Source organism: Macaca nemestrina, chromosome 9, assembly GCF_043159975.1.
Source record: "Macaca nemestrina isolate mMacNem1 chromosome 9, mMacNem.hap1, whole genome shotgun sequence".
In the NCBI taxonomy this organism is placed as follows: domain Eukaryota; kingdom Metazoa; phylum Chordata; class Mammalia; order Primates; family Cercopithecidae; genus Macaca; species Macaca nemestrina.
Window position 1 is genome coordinate 9,028,492 of NC_092133.1, and position 13,056 is coordinate 9,041,547.

General features: G+C 54.6%; 2 protein-coding genes across 2 annotated transcripts in view; both read left to right on the top strand.

Moving 5' to 3' along the window:
- Nucleotides 1–244, top strand: part of EEF1AKMT2 (EEF1A lysine methyltransferase 2) — a 90,144-nt gene extending 89,900 nt beyond the window's left edge. The window contains exon 7 of the mRNA XM_024789345.2: nt 109–244. The gene's annotated coding sequence lies outside the window, so the exon portion shown is untranslated. The remainder of the gene's footprint in view (nt 1–108) is intronic.
- LOC105470177 (family with sequence similarity 53 member B) overlaps nt 222–13,056 on the top strand; it is an 87,781-nt gene continuing 74,946 nt past the window's right edge. Inside the window, exons 1-2 of the mRNA XM_024789336.2 lie at nt 222–360; nt 10,780–10,834. Of these exons, the coding sequence (XP_024645104.2) occupies nt 283–360; nt 10,780–10,834 (133 nt within the window). The 5' untranslated portion in view covers nt 222–282. The remainder of the gene's footprint in view (nt 361–10,779; nt 10,835–13,056) is intronic.

Consider the following 13,056-nt stretch of genomic DNA (forward strand, 5'->3'; position numbering starts at 1 on the left):
AGAGGTGGTTCCAATCCCCTGGGGTTTCCAGTGCTGTGGGAGGGGTGACTCTCAGGGCCTTGATCTTTCTTAGTCCTGAATCCTTTTGCTTTTCTTTTGTCTTTCCAGGGAGTTGACCACACTTGGCCATTTCCCAGAACGGCCCCACCCCAAGGGTGAACGGCCAATGAGGAGCTGTTTCTGCTGACATCAATTTCCCAGGAGGTACCCAGCCCAAGTCTGCCCAAGTGAAGATGGCTGATACCCACCCTGGGATGGAGCCCAGCGCCTGAGGCCCTTATCATGGTGATGGTCCTAAGTGAAAGCCTCAGCACCCGGGGAGCTGACTCCATCGCATGCGGGACCTTCATCCCTGAACTGGTGAGGACCTGGCAGGCTTCCTGCTTTCCCTGACCATTTCTGAGGCCTGATGTACAGATAGGGCTGTGGACTGAGCACCCAGGCTTAGTAAATTGAGTCCAGAGCCCCCAAGAGCAAAGCTCTGTGAGGCGTCCTGGGCTGGGGCGACAGAGCACAGGAGCAGAGCTTGACTGACAACTCACTGGAAAGAAGGAAGTCAGCTCAGATTTGAGGTCATCTGGTGAATGAGGAGGGGAGGCTATCCCCTGGTAAATAACAGCAAGTGTGGTTCTGCAGCCTGCCAGGCCAGGACTGACATTCCTTCCGTCTCCACCCGTTAAGGGGAGGTGGTTTCCAGAGAGGGGTGGTGCCCTGAATGGGGGCTAAGATAAGCCTATCCCTCTGAAGGGTGTTGCTGCCTCAGGAACGTCAAGAGTGGGAGACGATGGGGAAAGACGGTGTGGTGAGCTATGGCAACAGCCACCCTCTGCCAAAGGTGGTTCACCCTGGACCATGTGGTGGACTAGTGCAGAGAGGTAGCTAACTCGGCCTTCTTAGACTGCAAGCAAACCAACCTTCAATAGCTGAACCCTGTCAGCAGACCTGTCCTTCGAAGCCCAGTTCTCAGATGTGAGTGGGGGCTGCTCGCCTGTGGAGGGAGCAGGAAGCCACGCTCAGTCATAAGCAGTCTTGTGGAGATGGGCGAGTCTTCGGAACTCTCTGCAGCTTCCGTGGTCAGGAAGGCCCAACTGCCCAGGGTTGCCTCACCCAGGACCCCTCCTGGCGCCCTTCACAGCACCTCGCGAGGACCCACGCTAAGCCTCCTTGGTGGGCCGCCTTCCCCTATCTCATGCCAGTGAAACCAGACCTTGAGCAGATGAGACCTAGGTCTCTGCCTGTGTCAGGAGCTTGGGAAAGCCACCGAGATCTGTATTCTTTTCGCAGGCCTCACAGAGCGCCTTCCGTGTGTTGGGCACTAGGCTGGAGGAGTTTGGGGAACAGGATGAGCCAGAGCCAGGCCCTGTACTTCTCACCCTTGAGAAGCTCTGGGTCTAGAGAGAGGGTGTCTGGAGAGCTGTGAATACAGTGACAACTTGAGGTTCCCATGGACAAGAACTCGCGGCCGAAGCCCACGGGAAGCCCAGGGCATGTAGAGGAGCAGGGCCAGCCTGGCTGTAGCACACCAGGGAAGGCCTTGCAGAGCAGGGATACTTGATTTGGCCTTGAAGGGTGAGAAGAAGTGGCTTAGAAACCACTGGGTCTAGCCTCCTCGTTTTACAAATGAGGCAGCTGCAGCCTGGAGCAGGCAGTAACTGCCTCACTGGCTGCACCTCCCCTTTCCCTCCAACCCCTCCAGCCCCACTTCCTGAGCCTGCGTTCAGGCCTCTGCCCACTGCCTGGTGTCTGGACGCCAGTCTTGGCGGCCCTCCCTCAGTCAGGTCTCTCCAGCCCTTACCAGGCATGACACTGGTGCTACTCTGCTCATGGTCCTCAGCCTGTGAGGTCTCCATGGGGTGTCACCCCCAGCTGCAAGGGTAGGGACTCAGCTTTGCTTCTCCCCGTGTCCCCAGCACTACTGGGGCAGGGCAGACAGCAGGCACCTGAGGTGTGTTTGCTCGATGGCAGCCTTGGTCACTGCAGCAAGGAGTAGAGCTGCTGTGACCATTCAGCTCTTCTGTCACTACCCCGTTCTTTCCAGTTCACATTTGCTATGTAATGTGATTACTTCTTACCAGCCCCACTGGCACCACCCTGGTTCCACTTGCTGTTCTCTCACATGGATTCTTGTGGTAACTGGTCCCCTGCCTCTGGCTCTTTTTAACCTGTTCTCCACCCAGCAGCCAGAGAGAATCCTAGTCAGAGCTGTCCGCCACTGTGTAGAAGCTTCCACTGGCTTTACCCTGAATGCTTAGCAAACACCCAGCCCTTACTAGGATGTATGTGGCCCCATGGATTCTTGTCCATGTGACTGCTCTGACCTCATCTCTGCCACTCTGCCCCCTCTGCTCGGTCCCCACTGGCCTCCCTGTTCCAACACGCTAAGCGTGAGCCTGCCTCGGGCCTTTGCACTTTTTCCTTGGCCTGGAGCTCTCTCCCCACAGTAGGACATGCTCCCTCCCTCCTTTCTTCTCTGGCCACTCAACCTACAGTTCAGTCCCAGCACCAGCTCCCACCCCTTACCCCCACCACACTTTCTCTCCTCTTTTCCTATCTTTTTCCCTCTTAGGTACTTGGCACTTTTAAACATGTCCTTATGGATCTTGACCGAGTCCTTATACTAGAATGGGAGCTTTGTGAAGGCAGGGGATGTCTCTCTTGCTTGTTGCTGAATGCACGGGGCCCAGCACCTAGCAGGTGCTCAGTGGATGTTTGTGGATGGATGAGCTTGCAGGTTCCTGTCGCCTGGCCTCTTCTCATTCACCATTGTCTTACTCTCTCTCTGGCTGCTGCTCCAGTTCGCGACTGAGTGGGTGTGACTAGAGTAGCTCTGACCAAAAAGAAGAGACCTCAAGGGTGAGGAGCCATCTGGAGGTCCCGAGGGAGGAGCCCTTCCCGGGTCCAGCTGTGCTGTTGGCTGCAGTGGCCGCCTCTGTGCTCTGTCCCTTCTCAGGGTGGGACTGCCTGGTGTTGGCCTCACAGTTGTTTCCAGGACATGTGGGCCCAACGTCAGCTGAGCTGCTCTTCCAAGAGGTGTGGCCTGAGCCCTTGCCAGGAGGAGCATGGCCTCCCAGCCCTAGCCAGGGAAGGAAAACTCAGAAAGGGAAAGCAGTCAGGGGAGAGCAGGCAGCTTTGCTGGAAGGGATTCTACCACGTGTTCTCTTGTGGCCTCACAGATTAGAATCTGTGCTTTCTTCCTGAACTCTCCCTTGCTTTGTTGGAAAGGATCCTTCTTTCTGCTGCTTTTTGTTACTGACCTGTCCAGGCCCAGAACCACCCAGTGTTGGGCCCATCTGTCTTCCTCCTCCTCTTCTTTCCCCTTGGCTCCAGATGAGAGCTCTGTTGTGGGGAACAGCCCTGTTGGAGAAGGGCTTTCTCATTGCTCAGTTTGCTGATGCGCCCAGAACACAGTGACTGGGTGCCAGTGCTTGGCCCGGCCCAGCTCAGTGCTGCCTGCCCTATAGCGTGGGCCAGCAGGAAAATGTTGGGAGTGCGGCTATGCTGAGGGTCTTGGGAAGTGTGTTAGTTCATATCATGTTGCTGTAAGGAATACCTGAGGTTGGGTAATTTATAAAGAAAAGAGGTTTACTTGGCTCATGGTTCTGCAGGCTGTATAAGAAGTATGGCACCGGCCAGGCGCGGTGGCCCAAGCCTGTAATCCCAGCACTTTGGGAGGCTGAGGCAGGCGTATCACGAGGTCAGGAGATTGAGACCGTCCTGGCTAACACGGTGAAACCCCGTCTCTACTGAAAATACAAAAAATTAGCCGAGTGTGGTGGCGGGTGCCTGAGTAGTAGTCCCACCTACTCAGGAGCCTGAGGCAGGAAAATGGTGTGAACCCGGAAGGTGGAGCTTGCAGTGAGCCGAGATTGCGCCACTGCACTCCAGCCTGGGTGACAGAGCGAGACTCAGTCTCAAAAAAGAAAAAAAAGAAGCATGGAAAAGTATTGCATCTGCATCTGTTTCTAGTGAGGCCTAGGGAAGCTTCCAGTCACGGCAGAAGGTGAGGAGAGAATAGGTGTATCACGAGGTGAGAGAGGGAGTGAGAGGGAAGGGAAGAGGTGCCAGACCTGTTAAACTACCAGCCCTCACATGAACTAGAAGAGCGAGGACTCCCTGATTACCATGGGGAGGCCACCAAGCCATTCATGAGGGATCCGCTCCCATGACCCAAACACCCCCACCCAGGCCCTGCCTCCAGCATTGGGGGTTACATTTCAACATGAGATTTGGAGGGGACAGACATATCCAAACTGTATGCCCAGAGGTCCAGGTACCTCCTCCCTGTCCTTGAGTCTCACGCTACCTGCTGAGGGGCAGGGGTGCACCCATTTCTACCCCATTTACAGACAGGAAGCTGTGGCTCAGAGAGCCCAGGGAGGGGCTGCCCCAGGCACAGATTTCAAGTCCAGGCCCTTGTCTGCTTCCCCCAGCACCTTCTCGCATGGGCCCTATTCCAGAGGCTGTGATCACCTTGGAGCCCCTCCAGGCTTTGGGGAGAGACACACGATGTAAATAACTGAAGAAATACCAAAAATAATCTTAGTCTAGTGATGACATCCACAGGACAGAATGTGAGATACGCTGATGCTAGCATTTGCTTTGAACAGCCAGCAGAGGTTCAGAGGAAGTTGACGGGGTTTTGCTTTAGCTTCCTAAACTGGTAACATCATCCCCGTGTAAATACCATCAAGATAACAACAGGAACGATGGAAAATAAATTTTCTTTTGTTTTCTAATCAGACTAAGAAGATGACAAGTAGAGGTTTAAGATTTAAAAGGAAAGCATGACTGTGGGGGAGGCCGGGACTGGTGTCAGCACCGGCCACTTTGGAATTATGGGAGCAGACCCCAGAGGCGCAGCTCACCCTGGGTCCCCAGAGTCAGGCCTCAGTCACAGAGGCGGGAAAGTCTCAACGTGCAAGGGAAAGTCACCAGGGTCCTCGCAACCCTGGGTGTCATGTGGCACTGGAGGAGGAGCTCGTGGCCAACTCTGAGGCCTGTTGAGGGGTGTGAGGACTTGGTCTCCCTCCCAGCCTTCTTTGGGGTTCATACCATGGTTCTCTGGTTCCCCTGTTTTAAAAAACTAAATGCTGGTGAAACAACTGCCTTTCCCTCAAAGAAAGGTGTGAGGAAAAAAGGAAAAAAAGGACTGACCAGTGCTCAGCATTTTGCCTTTCCCAGCACAGGGCCCACCTGCCTGGGGAGAGATGGCCCTGAGGCTCAGCTGTGCCCATGGCCCTGACTTCGCTTGCACGGCCAGCAGCCATGGCTGGGTCCAGTTCCCCTTTCCCCGACTCTGCCTGGTGCCTTCCTCTGTCGAGTGGGCTCTTCCTTCCAGTGTTCTAACATTAGCTGCTCCCCTGGAAGGCAGCCCAGACATTTGACCTTGGAGCACTGTGCTCCCTCAGCTCCTTCCCGCACGCCCACGCTCAGGCCAAGAGCCTGTTCTCTTGTTTCCAGAGTGACCACCTCCCTTGGCCAGGCCCACTCTTCTCTCTGCAGCCCATCCTCCCTTAAGGCTGAAGACCAAAGGGAGCTGATGGCTGGCTGCTCCTGGGCAGAGGGCAGTATGCGGCTCCAGACTGCCTGACTTTCCCTATAACAACCAATACTAGTCTTTTGGAGGGGCTGATCTGGTAGATACACAAGCACTTCCTTCTGCACTTGTCTGATTAGGATGCCAAAGGCTAAATGACTTTTCTTATTTGAGGAGTTAGTGGCCATGTCAGGCCTTATACACAGTTGCCTGGGCACTGGGGTTCTTCATACTTTGGGCCATGCTAAGTTGGCACTTTGAGCTCAATAGCCCCAGCCAGGATCTCTGGCAGGCCCCAGGCTGGCCTGAAGTTAGAACGCAGGAGTGCATAGGGTCCAGGGCAGCGTGATGCCTTTCACCCTGGGCAGGCAGAGATACCAAGGGGCCCGCCCATGCTTTGGCTAACCCCGGAGCCTCAGGAGTCAGGGCCACCGTATCTCTATCAGCATCTTTGAGAATCTTCATCCAAAGGCATTGTTCCCTCCTCAGCTTCTCTTTCTTGTCTCAGGCCTGGATCTCCTTTTTGCTTTCGACTGCCACAGTCTCGCGGGGTTGCATTTCGGGGGTGTGGGTGCTCCGCTCGTTCCCCTGTAGGGCATGAGTGTGAGCCTCCCCCAGGTGCTCTGTGGCTCCCTGTAACACCGTGTCAGGAGATGGAAGATGTGACTTGGTTGCTTTAGTCGATAATGTACAGAGGAAAGTTACGAAGAACCGTGGTTGTGGCCTGGCATTTTCTGCAGGGCCAGTTCCTCATTTGGAGCCTTAATTGTGTCTTTATTTAAGCCAGGGCTGCTTTCTTTAGTCAGACAGATGGCCCTGAAGCCTCCATTTGATTTCCAGCTTTTGCCTTTCCTACGAGGATCTAATTCCAAAAACCTTTTCTCGTGATCTGAGGAGTCTCACAGAGATGAGGCCCTGCCCCAGGGTGGGCTCGGGAACAGAGGCTTCACAGTGGGAGAAACACAAAGGGGAATGTGCTCTGGTCTTATTTCACTGCAGACCTCAGCACTGCAGGGCTCGGATGCTCGCTGAGTGCAGACACTGAGTGTCTTGTGAAACCTCAGAGGGCCGAGGGGTTCCCTCAGGGCCTGGTGGGGCCTCCACACCATGATTGGCTCATTCTTCCCACTGTGGGTGCAGGAGGTTCAAAGTGTTGGAAAGGCTGTGTGTGTAGGAATGGTACATACCAGTGGGAATGTTAGCATATACCGGGTAGCCTGGGGAATAAAAGGCCCTGGCCAACCTAGAGCCAAGCAGGAACTCTGCTGGTTTGCCCATGTGGAGTTGGACCAGGGAAACCTGCCAGCGGTCAGGGTGTACTGGGGCCTGGCACCCTGGAAAGCTGTCAGTACGTGACGTTCTGGCCTGGCCGCCACTGGCTTAGCTTCACAGATGGGGCTCAGAAAGCAAGATGGGCCCTGATCTGGTCTCAAGGTAAAGCACGAAATTAGTCAGGGTTCCTTTGTCAGCGCCAGAGGCTGTCCTCAGCTAACTTACCCCAAGAGAGAACTCCCTGGAGCACGGGGAGAGCTCTCAGGGCTGGAGAGGAGGGGGCCAGTCGGGCCCCAGAAAGGGCATGACTGGAGCAGCTGGGAGGACTTCAGAAGCAGGTGCCCACGGGCAGACTGAGAGCCTCCCTGCTGGGTGGATCAGGCCCAGCTCTGTGGTTCAGCAGTCAGCCATGGAACCAGTGTCTAGGCCTGAGATCTGGGCCTAGCCCGGGGCCAGGGGAGGTGGAGGCACCTTGTTTGACAGTCCCACTAAGACATGATCCAGTGAGGGTAAAGGTATCCCAATTCAAAATTTGGGGTGCTGCTGACAGAAGAAGGGGGCCGCACTACTGGGCTGCGCAGTTTCATCTCTTCAGTGAGGAGCAAGCAGTGGCTCGCCTGGGATGGGGAAATGGAGAAGTCGTTCCTTCGAGTTGGAAAATCATAGTGTGCACCATTGCTGGTTCGTGGGAACCCTCAGGTAGAGGGCTGGAGACCGGCATGAGGAGGCCAGGCCAGCCTGCGAGGTGGCTCTGACTCTCAGGCTGGCCTCTCAGCCCTTCCCCACTGAGGTTTGACTTTGCATGAGGCCAGCGATTTTGGGAGACAGTAACTTCTGCCCAGTGAAAATCCATTTCTGTTGCCTGACATCCACTGGGTGTGTGGCCTCAGGAGTGGGACAGGCTGGCGCTGACAGGTGCCTGTAGCCGTGGTGCCTGCTGTCGGCTGTGAAGTTGAAACCAAGACAGCCCTCCTTTCTCAAGAAGCTTCCGTTCCCATGGAGCGGAGAGTCAGTACAGGAACAGATGTTCCAATACCTGCCATGTTCATTAAGTGAGGCGATGGGAGAGAAAAAAGTGGGTGGGAGGCACCGCTTTAGCCAGGATGGTCCAGCAAGGCCACTGAGGAGGCCACGGGGCAGGAACAGCGCAGAGCGTGCTGCGTGAAGATCCCGGCACAAAGCCCCTGAGATGGTAGTGACTGGCCTGGCGCCACTGGGTGGTGTGAGTGAGGAGGGGAGGACCAGAGCAAGATTGGGGGTACTCAGGTTGGCTCATGTGGAGCACTGTGCACTGTGGAGGAGAGGTAGTGGCCGGGATTTGATTCTGGTTGTGGTGGGAAGTTGTTGGAACAGGATGACGTGGTCCGATCTCTGCTTTAAGAAGATGGCTCTGGGTTCTGGGTGGAGGGTGGGAAATGGGGGCCCAGGGTACAGGCTGTAAGAGCGGTTAGAGGGGCGTTCACTGGGGCTGGCAGTGGCTGGGATCAGGGCCAATGGTGGGGTGGCGAGGAGTCTGTTTTCCAGGTTGGAAATGGCAGGCCACTCTGGGGACCTGCTGCAGATGCTGATAAGTCCTCACTGAATGAATGAATGAGCAAGTCGAGTGAATGTATGAACGAGTGCCTGGGGTGCGTGTGTGCTGGCCCAGTGCTGTTTCTGTGGGCAGACAGACCCCGGCATCTCTGGCAGTGTTCCTTGTGACGGCCTGGGTCAGAAGGGCCCTGAGGTCCCCCTTGGTCTAGAACATGCCGGCTTGGTGAGAGGCGGCCAGCAAGCACTGTTCTGCTGGCCAGGCAGGGGGCGGCTCGCTATGTGGCTTCCTGCTTCGGTGTGGAAAGCCCCAGCCCCTCCTGCATGCGTGCCAGTGAAGCACACAGGGTGCTCCAGTGTTCCTGCTCTCTCTGCTCTCCCCAGCCCCCATCCTGGTGTGGCCTCTGTGGCCTCCCAGCCTGGGTTGCCTTCTCCCACCTGGCAGGCATGGACTGGGGGCCGGGGTTCCCCAGGGGGTGTTTTCCTTATGCCCAGGTGTTCCCTTAGTGCTGGGAGCCACCTCCCTTGGCAAGCCAGACCCTGGCCCGACTTCCCTCTCTGAACCTGGGAACTGGGGGCCTGCCTGGCATCCACAGGCTGAGCTCTCGGCTGTGCAGGCAGCGCAGCCCCAGCAGCAGGGCTCTCATGCGCTTGTCATCCACTTTCCATTGCATGACTTTGGTGTGGTCTCAGCTGCACCTCTCAGCTGGGATTGTGTGGCGGGGGATGGGAGGAAGCAGGTGCAGCCGTTTTGAATTCTTCCCAGATATTTCCACAGATGGTGGTAGAGGGGATGGTTACATCACTGTGGAATCCAGGAGGGTGACCGAGTGTGATGATACTGTTAGGATCATTTTAAACTGAGGAGGGCGACCTGTAGGAGGACTGCCCCGTTCCCCTTCAGCCCTAGAAGCTCCTGTGGTCCTCAATACCTGTCTAGGCATCCCTCCCAGGAGGCCGCCCCGGTGTCCACCCCCATCCCAGCACACTTGCCCTGGACATCCCCTCCAGCCCCGATCTCCCCGTAGTTTGTCTGTGACTGTCTTCCATGAAGTGTGAGTCCTCCTTCACCTCTGTGTCCCCAGGCTGGTCAGGATGGACCCTTAGTAACCCTGTGGGATGAACACAGTGTTGACCTCGTGCAGAGGTCCCTGGATTGGGTAGATGGGGATGAGGTGAGGGAGCTGGTGCCAGGTGCTTGCCACCCTCTTACCTGGATGGGCCAGGTGTTCCCAGTCAGCCCCACCGTCCTGCCAGGCCTTAAAGAGCCAGAACCTGGGCCCTCGTCCACTTACCAGCCTGGAAGCCTTGTCTGTTTGTGTCATTTTGATGGGGAGTGTTGGGGGTTCCTTTCAGAAGTTAGAGCCTTCTGTGACAAGCTCATTTCTCTGGGCCTGAGAGCTCCTTTCACCATTGTACGATCAACCCCCAGCACAGCCCGCCCAGAAAGAATCACCACCCCGTGCCCACTGAGCGAGTGGGCGAGTGAGTGAGGGAGCCTCGGAGCACTTGAGGCAGAGCTGCTTCCTGGGGCTGTGGCTGGGTAGTCTCTGCTCATGAGAGGACCAGGCAAGCCTCTTGACCTGGGTATCACCTAGCATGAGGAACCCCCAGAATATTCTACACCCAGCTTACTGTGTAGCCGTGGAGCAAGTGCCCTGGATTTGGGGTTCTTCTAGGCCTCGTTGGCCTATTTTCTGCCCAGTGGCCATAGCGTTCAGTTGAGGGTAGGCGGGGGGCATCAGGAAAGATGTAGAATGTTTACAGTGGAAAGGAAACCATTGTGGAAATACAGTGCCAAGGAGTTCAAAAGCCATCGCTGTTATGTTGAGACCAAGTATAACCCTTGAGTTTCTGTTTCAGTTCAGAGAAAATGCCTCAGGGGGCCTCAGTGTAGCCACAAAACAGTCTGCAGAGCAGAGGCCAGCCCTTCTGAGCTCTCCCCATGCTTCTCACCAGAGCGGGAGAGCTGTTCTCCCTGGATCTGGAAGGGAGGGGTCTCGGAGTCGGACCTGGGGCCCTCTGCTCCCTACTTGAGGTTCTTCGTGTCCCCAGGGAGGTCCCCTCCTCTTTTGGTCTCTTCTCAGCCCAGCTCAAGGAAGCTTGTTCCACTGTTTACCATCCATCCTGCCCCTGGGCCGCCTCCACATCTCTTATGTGGAAAAATCCCCTCATGTCAGAAGTGATGGGGCTTTCTGTGTGTTTTCAAAGCCCATTAACTCAATGGACTCCATAACTCACTAGAGATTTGGGACAAAAAGTCTGGGCCTAATTCTGTGCAGATGTTTTCTCTTTGAATACCTTTTCCTCCTTTCCCTGATCTGACATTGGCAAAGGACAGTCACCCTTTTATTGTGACTTTAGAAGGGATCAGTAGAGAGTCAGTGCAAAACATGCTTCCTATGATTTGAAGAGTGAATAGCTTTTCTGGTTGTTTTCAGCACACGCCAAAGAAGATGAGTCAAGGACCTACACTTTTCTCTTGTGGAATTATGGGTAAGTACTCAAGGCCGTCCTGGAAGCTGTCCTCCTAGTCCTTCCAGCCAGGGTCTGAGTCCTCCAGGTGAGACGCTCAAAGCACTTTCTGGACACAAGTTCAAAAAGAGCAGCCCCGGGACTCTTCTGTGTGTTTTAACTATTTTGGTCCCCTATGGTGCCTGAGTGAAGGGACGGGCACTAATGTGTGGTTTACAACTCCAACACTGAGAATTTCTGTCTGATGATTAAAGTAATTCATGTTGATTTTTTTTCATTCAGAAAATGCACAATAGTGTAAAGTATGCAGTAAAAATCTCTCATAGCCCCAGTGCCCAGGGAGAGTTACTGTTGATGTTTTTGTGTATGTTTATGTTCTTAGCATTTTTTATATAGCCCACTGCACGATGAACATATAATTATGTAAAACTATATTCGTTTGCTTTTTTCACTTGGAGTAGTTACCATCATCTTCCCACAGCATTAAAATTGTTCATTCCATGCATGTTAATGGTTTACAGTACCGCATTGTGTGGTAAGTGTGTCAGGATGTCTTTAGTGATGTAACTACATCTAGGCTGGTGGGTCAAGGGGCTGTTTTATTTGCTGTTGTGATGAACAGTGACTGTGTAAGTGCCTAACTCCTTGTCTGCCTTTGAGATGATTTGCTAGGATAGTTTACAGGAGTGGAATAGACAGGCTGGAGGGCAGGGACATTTTTAAGGCTCTTGATTCATTTTGCTGACATGCCTTCCAGAGAAGATTGCCTTGATCTTCTGTTTCTGTGCAAGTGTGAATTACTGTTTTTTATAGGGGACAAAAAAGATGACCATTGATTATGTTGATTTCTTGGTGCCTCAGGTGATTGGGCATTGTTTGACCTCTCAGTGTCCCTCTGTGGCTCTCCTTGCCCACCTTTGGGGACGTCTTGCCGGATGAGTTTCTGTAACGTCTATGTGGACTCAGAAACCACTCTTGGATGATGGATGACGACTGTGGGCTTTCAGATTCGAAGGTTACTTTGGTCAGACCTCAGAGTTTCCCTTGCCTTTCCTTCTCGGTCCTTCCTGCACGTGAGGTGTTTTGTTTTTCTTCTTCAGATACAGTTGCTGTAGATGAGGCGATATGTTAGATTGAGCCCTGTGCCAGGCTTCGTACATGCCGGGCCCCGCTGGCTCTGCCAGCGGCTTCATGCACATACGGGAGAACTGAGGTCTAGTGAGGTGGCCCTCTGCAAGCTCCCTCAGTAGGCAGAGTTGGACTCAGGTGGGCGATGAAGGGAGATTGTTTTCTTCTCAACCATATGCCATGGCTCTGGGACATGTGGCGGTGCTCTTGATGCTGCCGCTGAAGAAGATGGAGACAGGGAGATCAGCTGGCCCTGGTTTTCCGTATGACATACTTCGGAGGCCCGTCCCCACAGGATTGAATACCTCCCCCATGGTTTACGGCTTTCAGCAAACCCTCAGTGCCCCAGACACATAGCTCAGAAGCCTGCCTCATTGCCTGCTTCCTGGGACAGCCTCACCTTTGAGCTTCCTTCCTGTGTCATGCTGGGAAAGAGAGAGAGGCCCTGGCATGCCCAACCCTTCAACCCTGCCTAAACTTTAGCTGTCAACCGGGCCAGACCAGTAAACTGGGTTGTGGAGATGTTAGTCTTTATTTCAAGGATTTCTAGTCTTTGCACTATGTAAGTTACAATAAGGTGAATGTGTGGTGGGTTTGTGATGGCAGAGAGACTCACCCTTGTAGGGGCAGGTCTTGAGGCCCAGAGACCAAGGCAGAGGCCCCGGGGAGAGGAGGTCTGTGGGGAAAAGCCCAGATGGCCCAGGAGAATCTATCGGAGGCTGCGGAGCCCAGCAACCTGCTTTCTACCGGGGAGGCCGTGGTTTCCAGGAGGGACTACGCTGTGTCTCCAGACTCCTGTTTACAGAGTGACTCTTTAGGAAGTGCTGGCGGGGTCCCAGTGCCTCCGTCCCAGGCTCTTCTCCTCTTCAGCATGGTCCTGTCTTCCTTCTGCTCTGTGGGACAGTGCCAGGGCACTACGAGGCAGCAGAGGGAGAAGCGGGGAGCCGTTGTACTGGTGGGAGGTCTTTGGAGTCCCCTCGTTCTCCTCTGCTGCTCTCTGTCTATGGGCCTCATCTTTCTGTTGCTCAGCCCCTCCCCGATTCAGGAAAACCCTGACCTGCATGGCTGTGCATCACTGAGGTGTTTCACTGACCGCATTTTGTTTCATTTGCAGT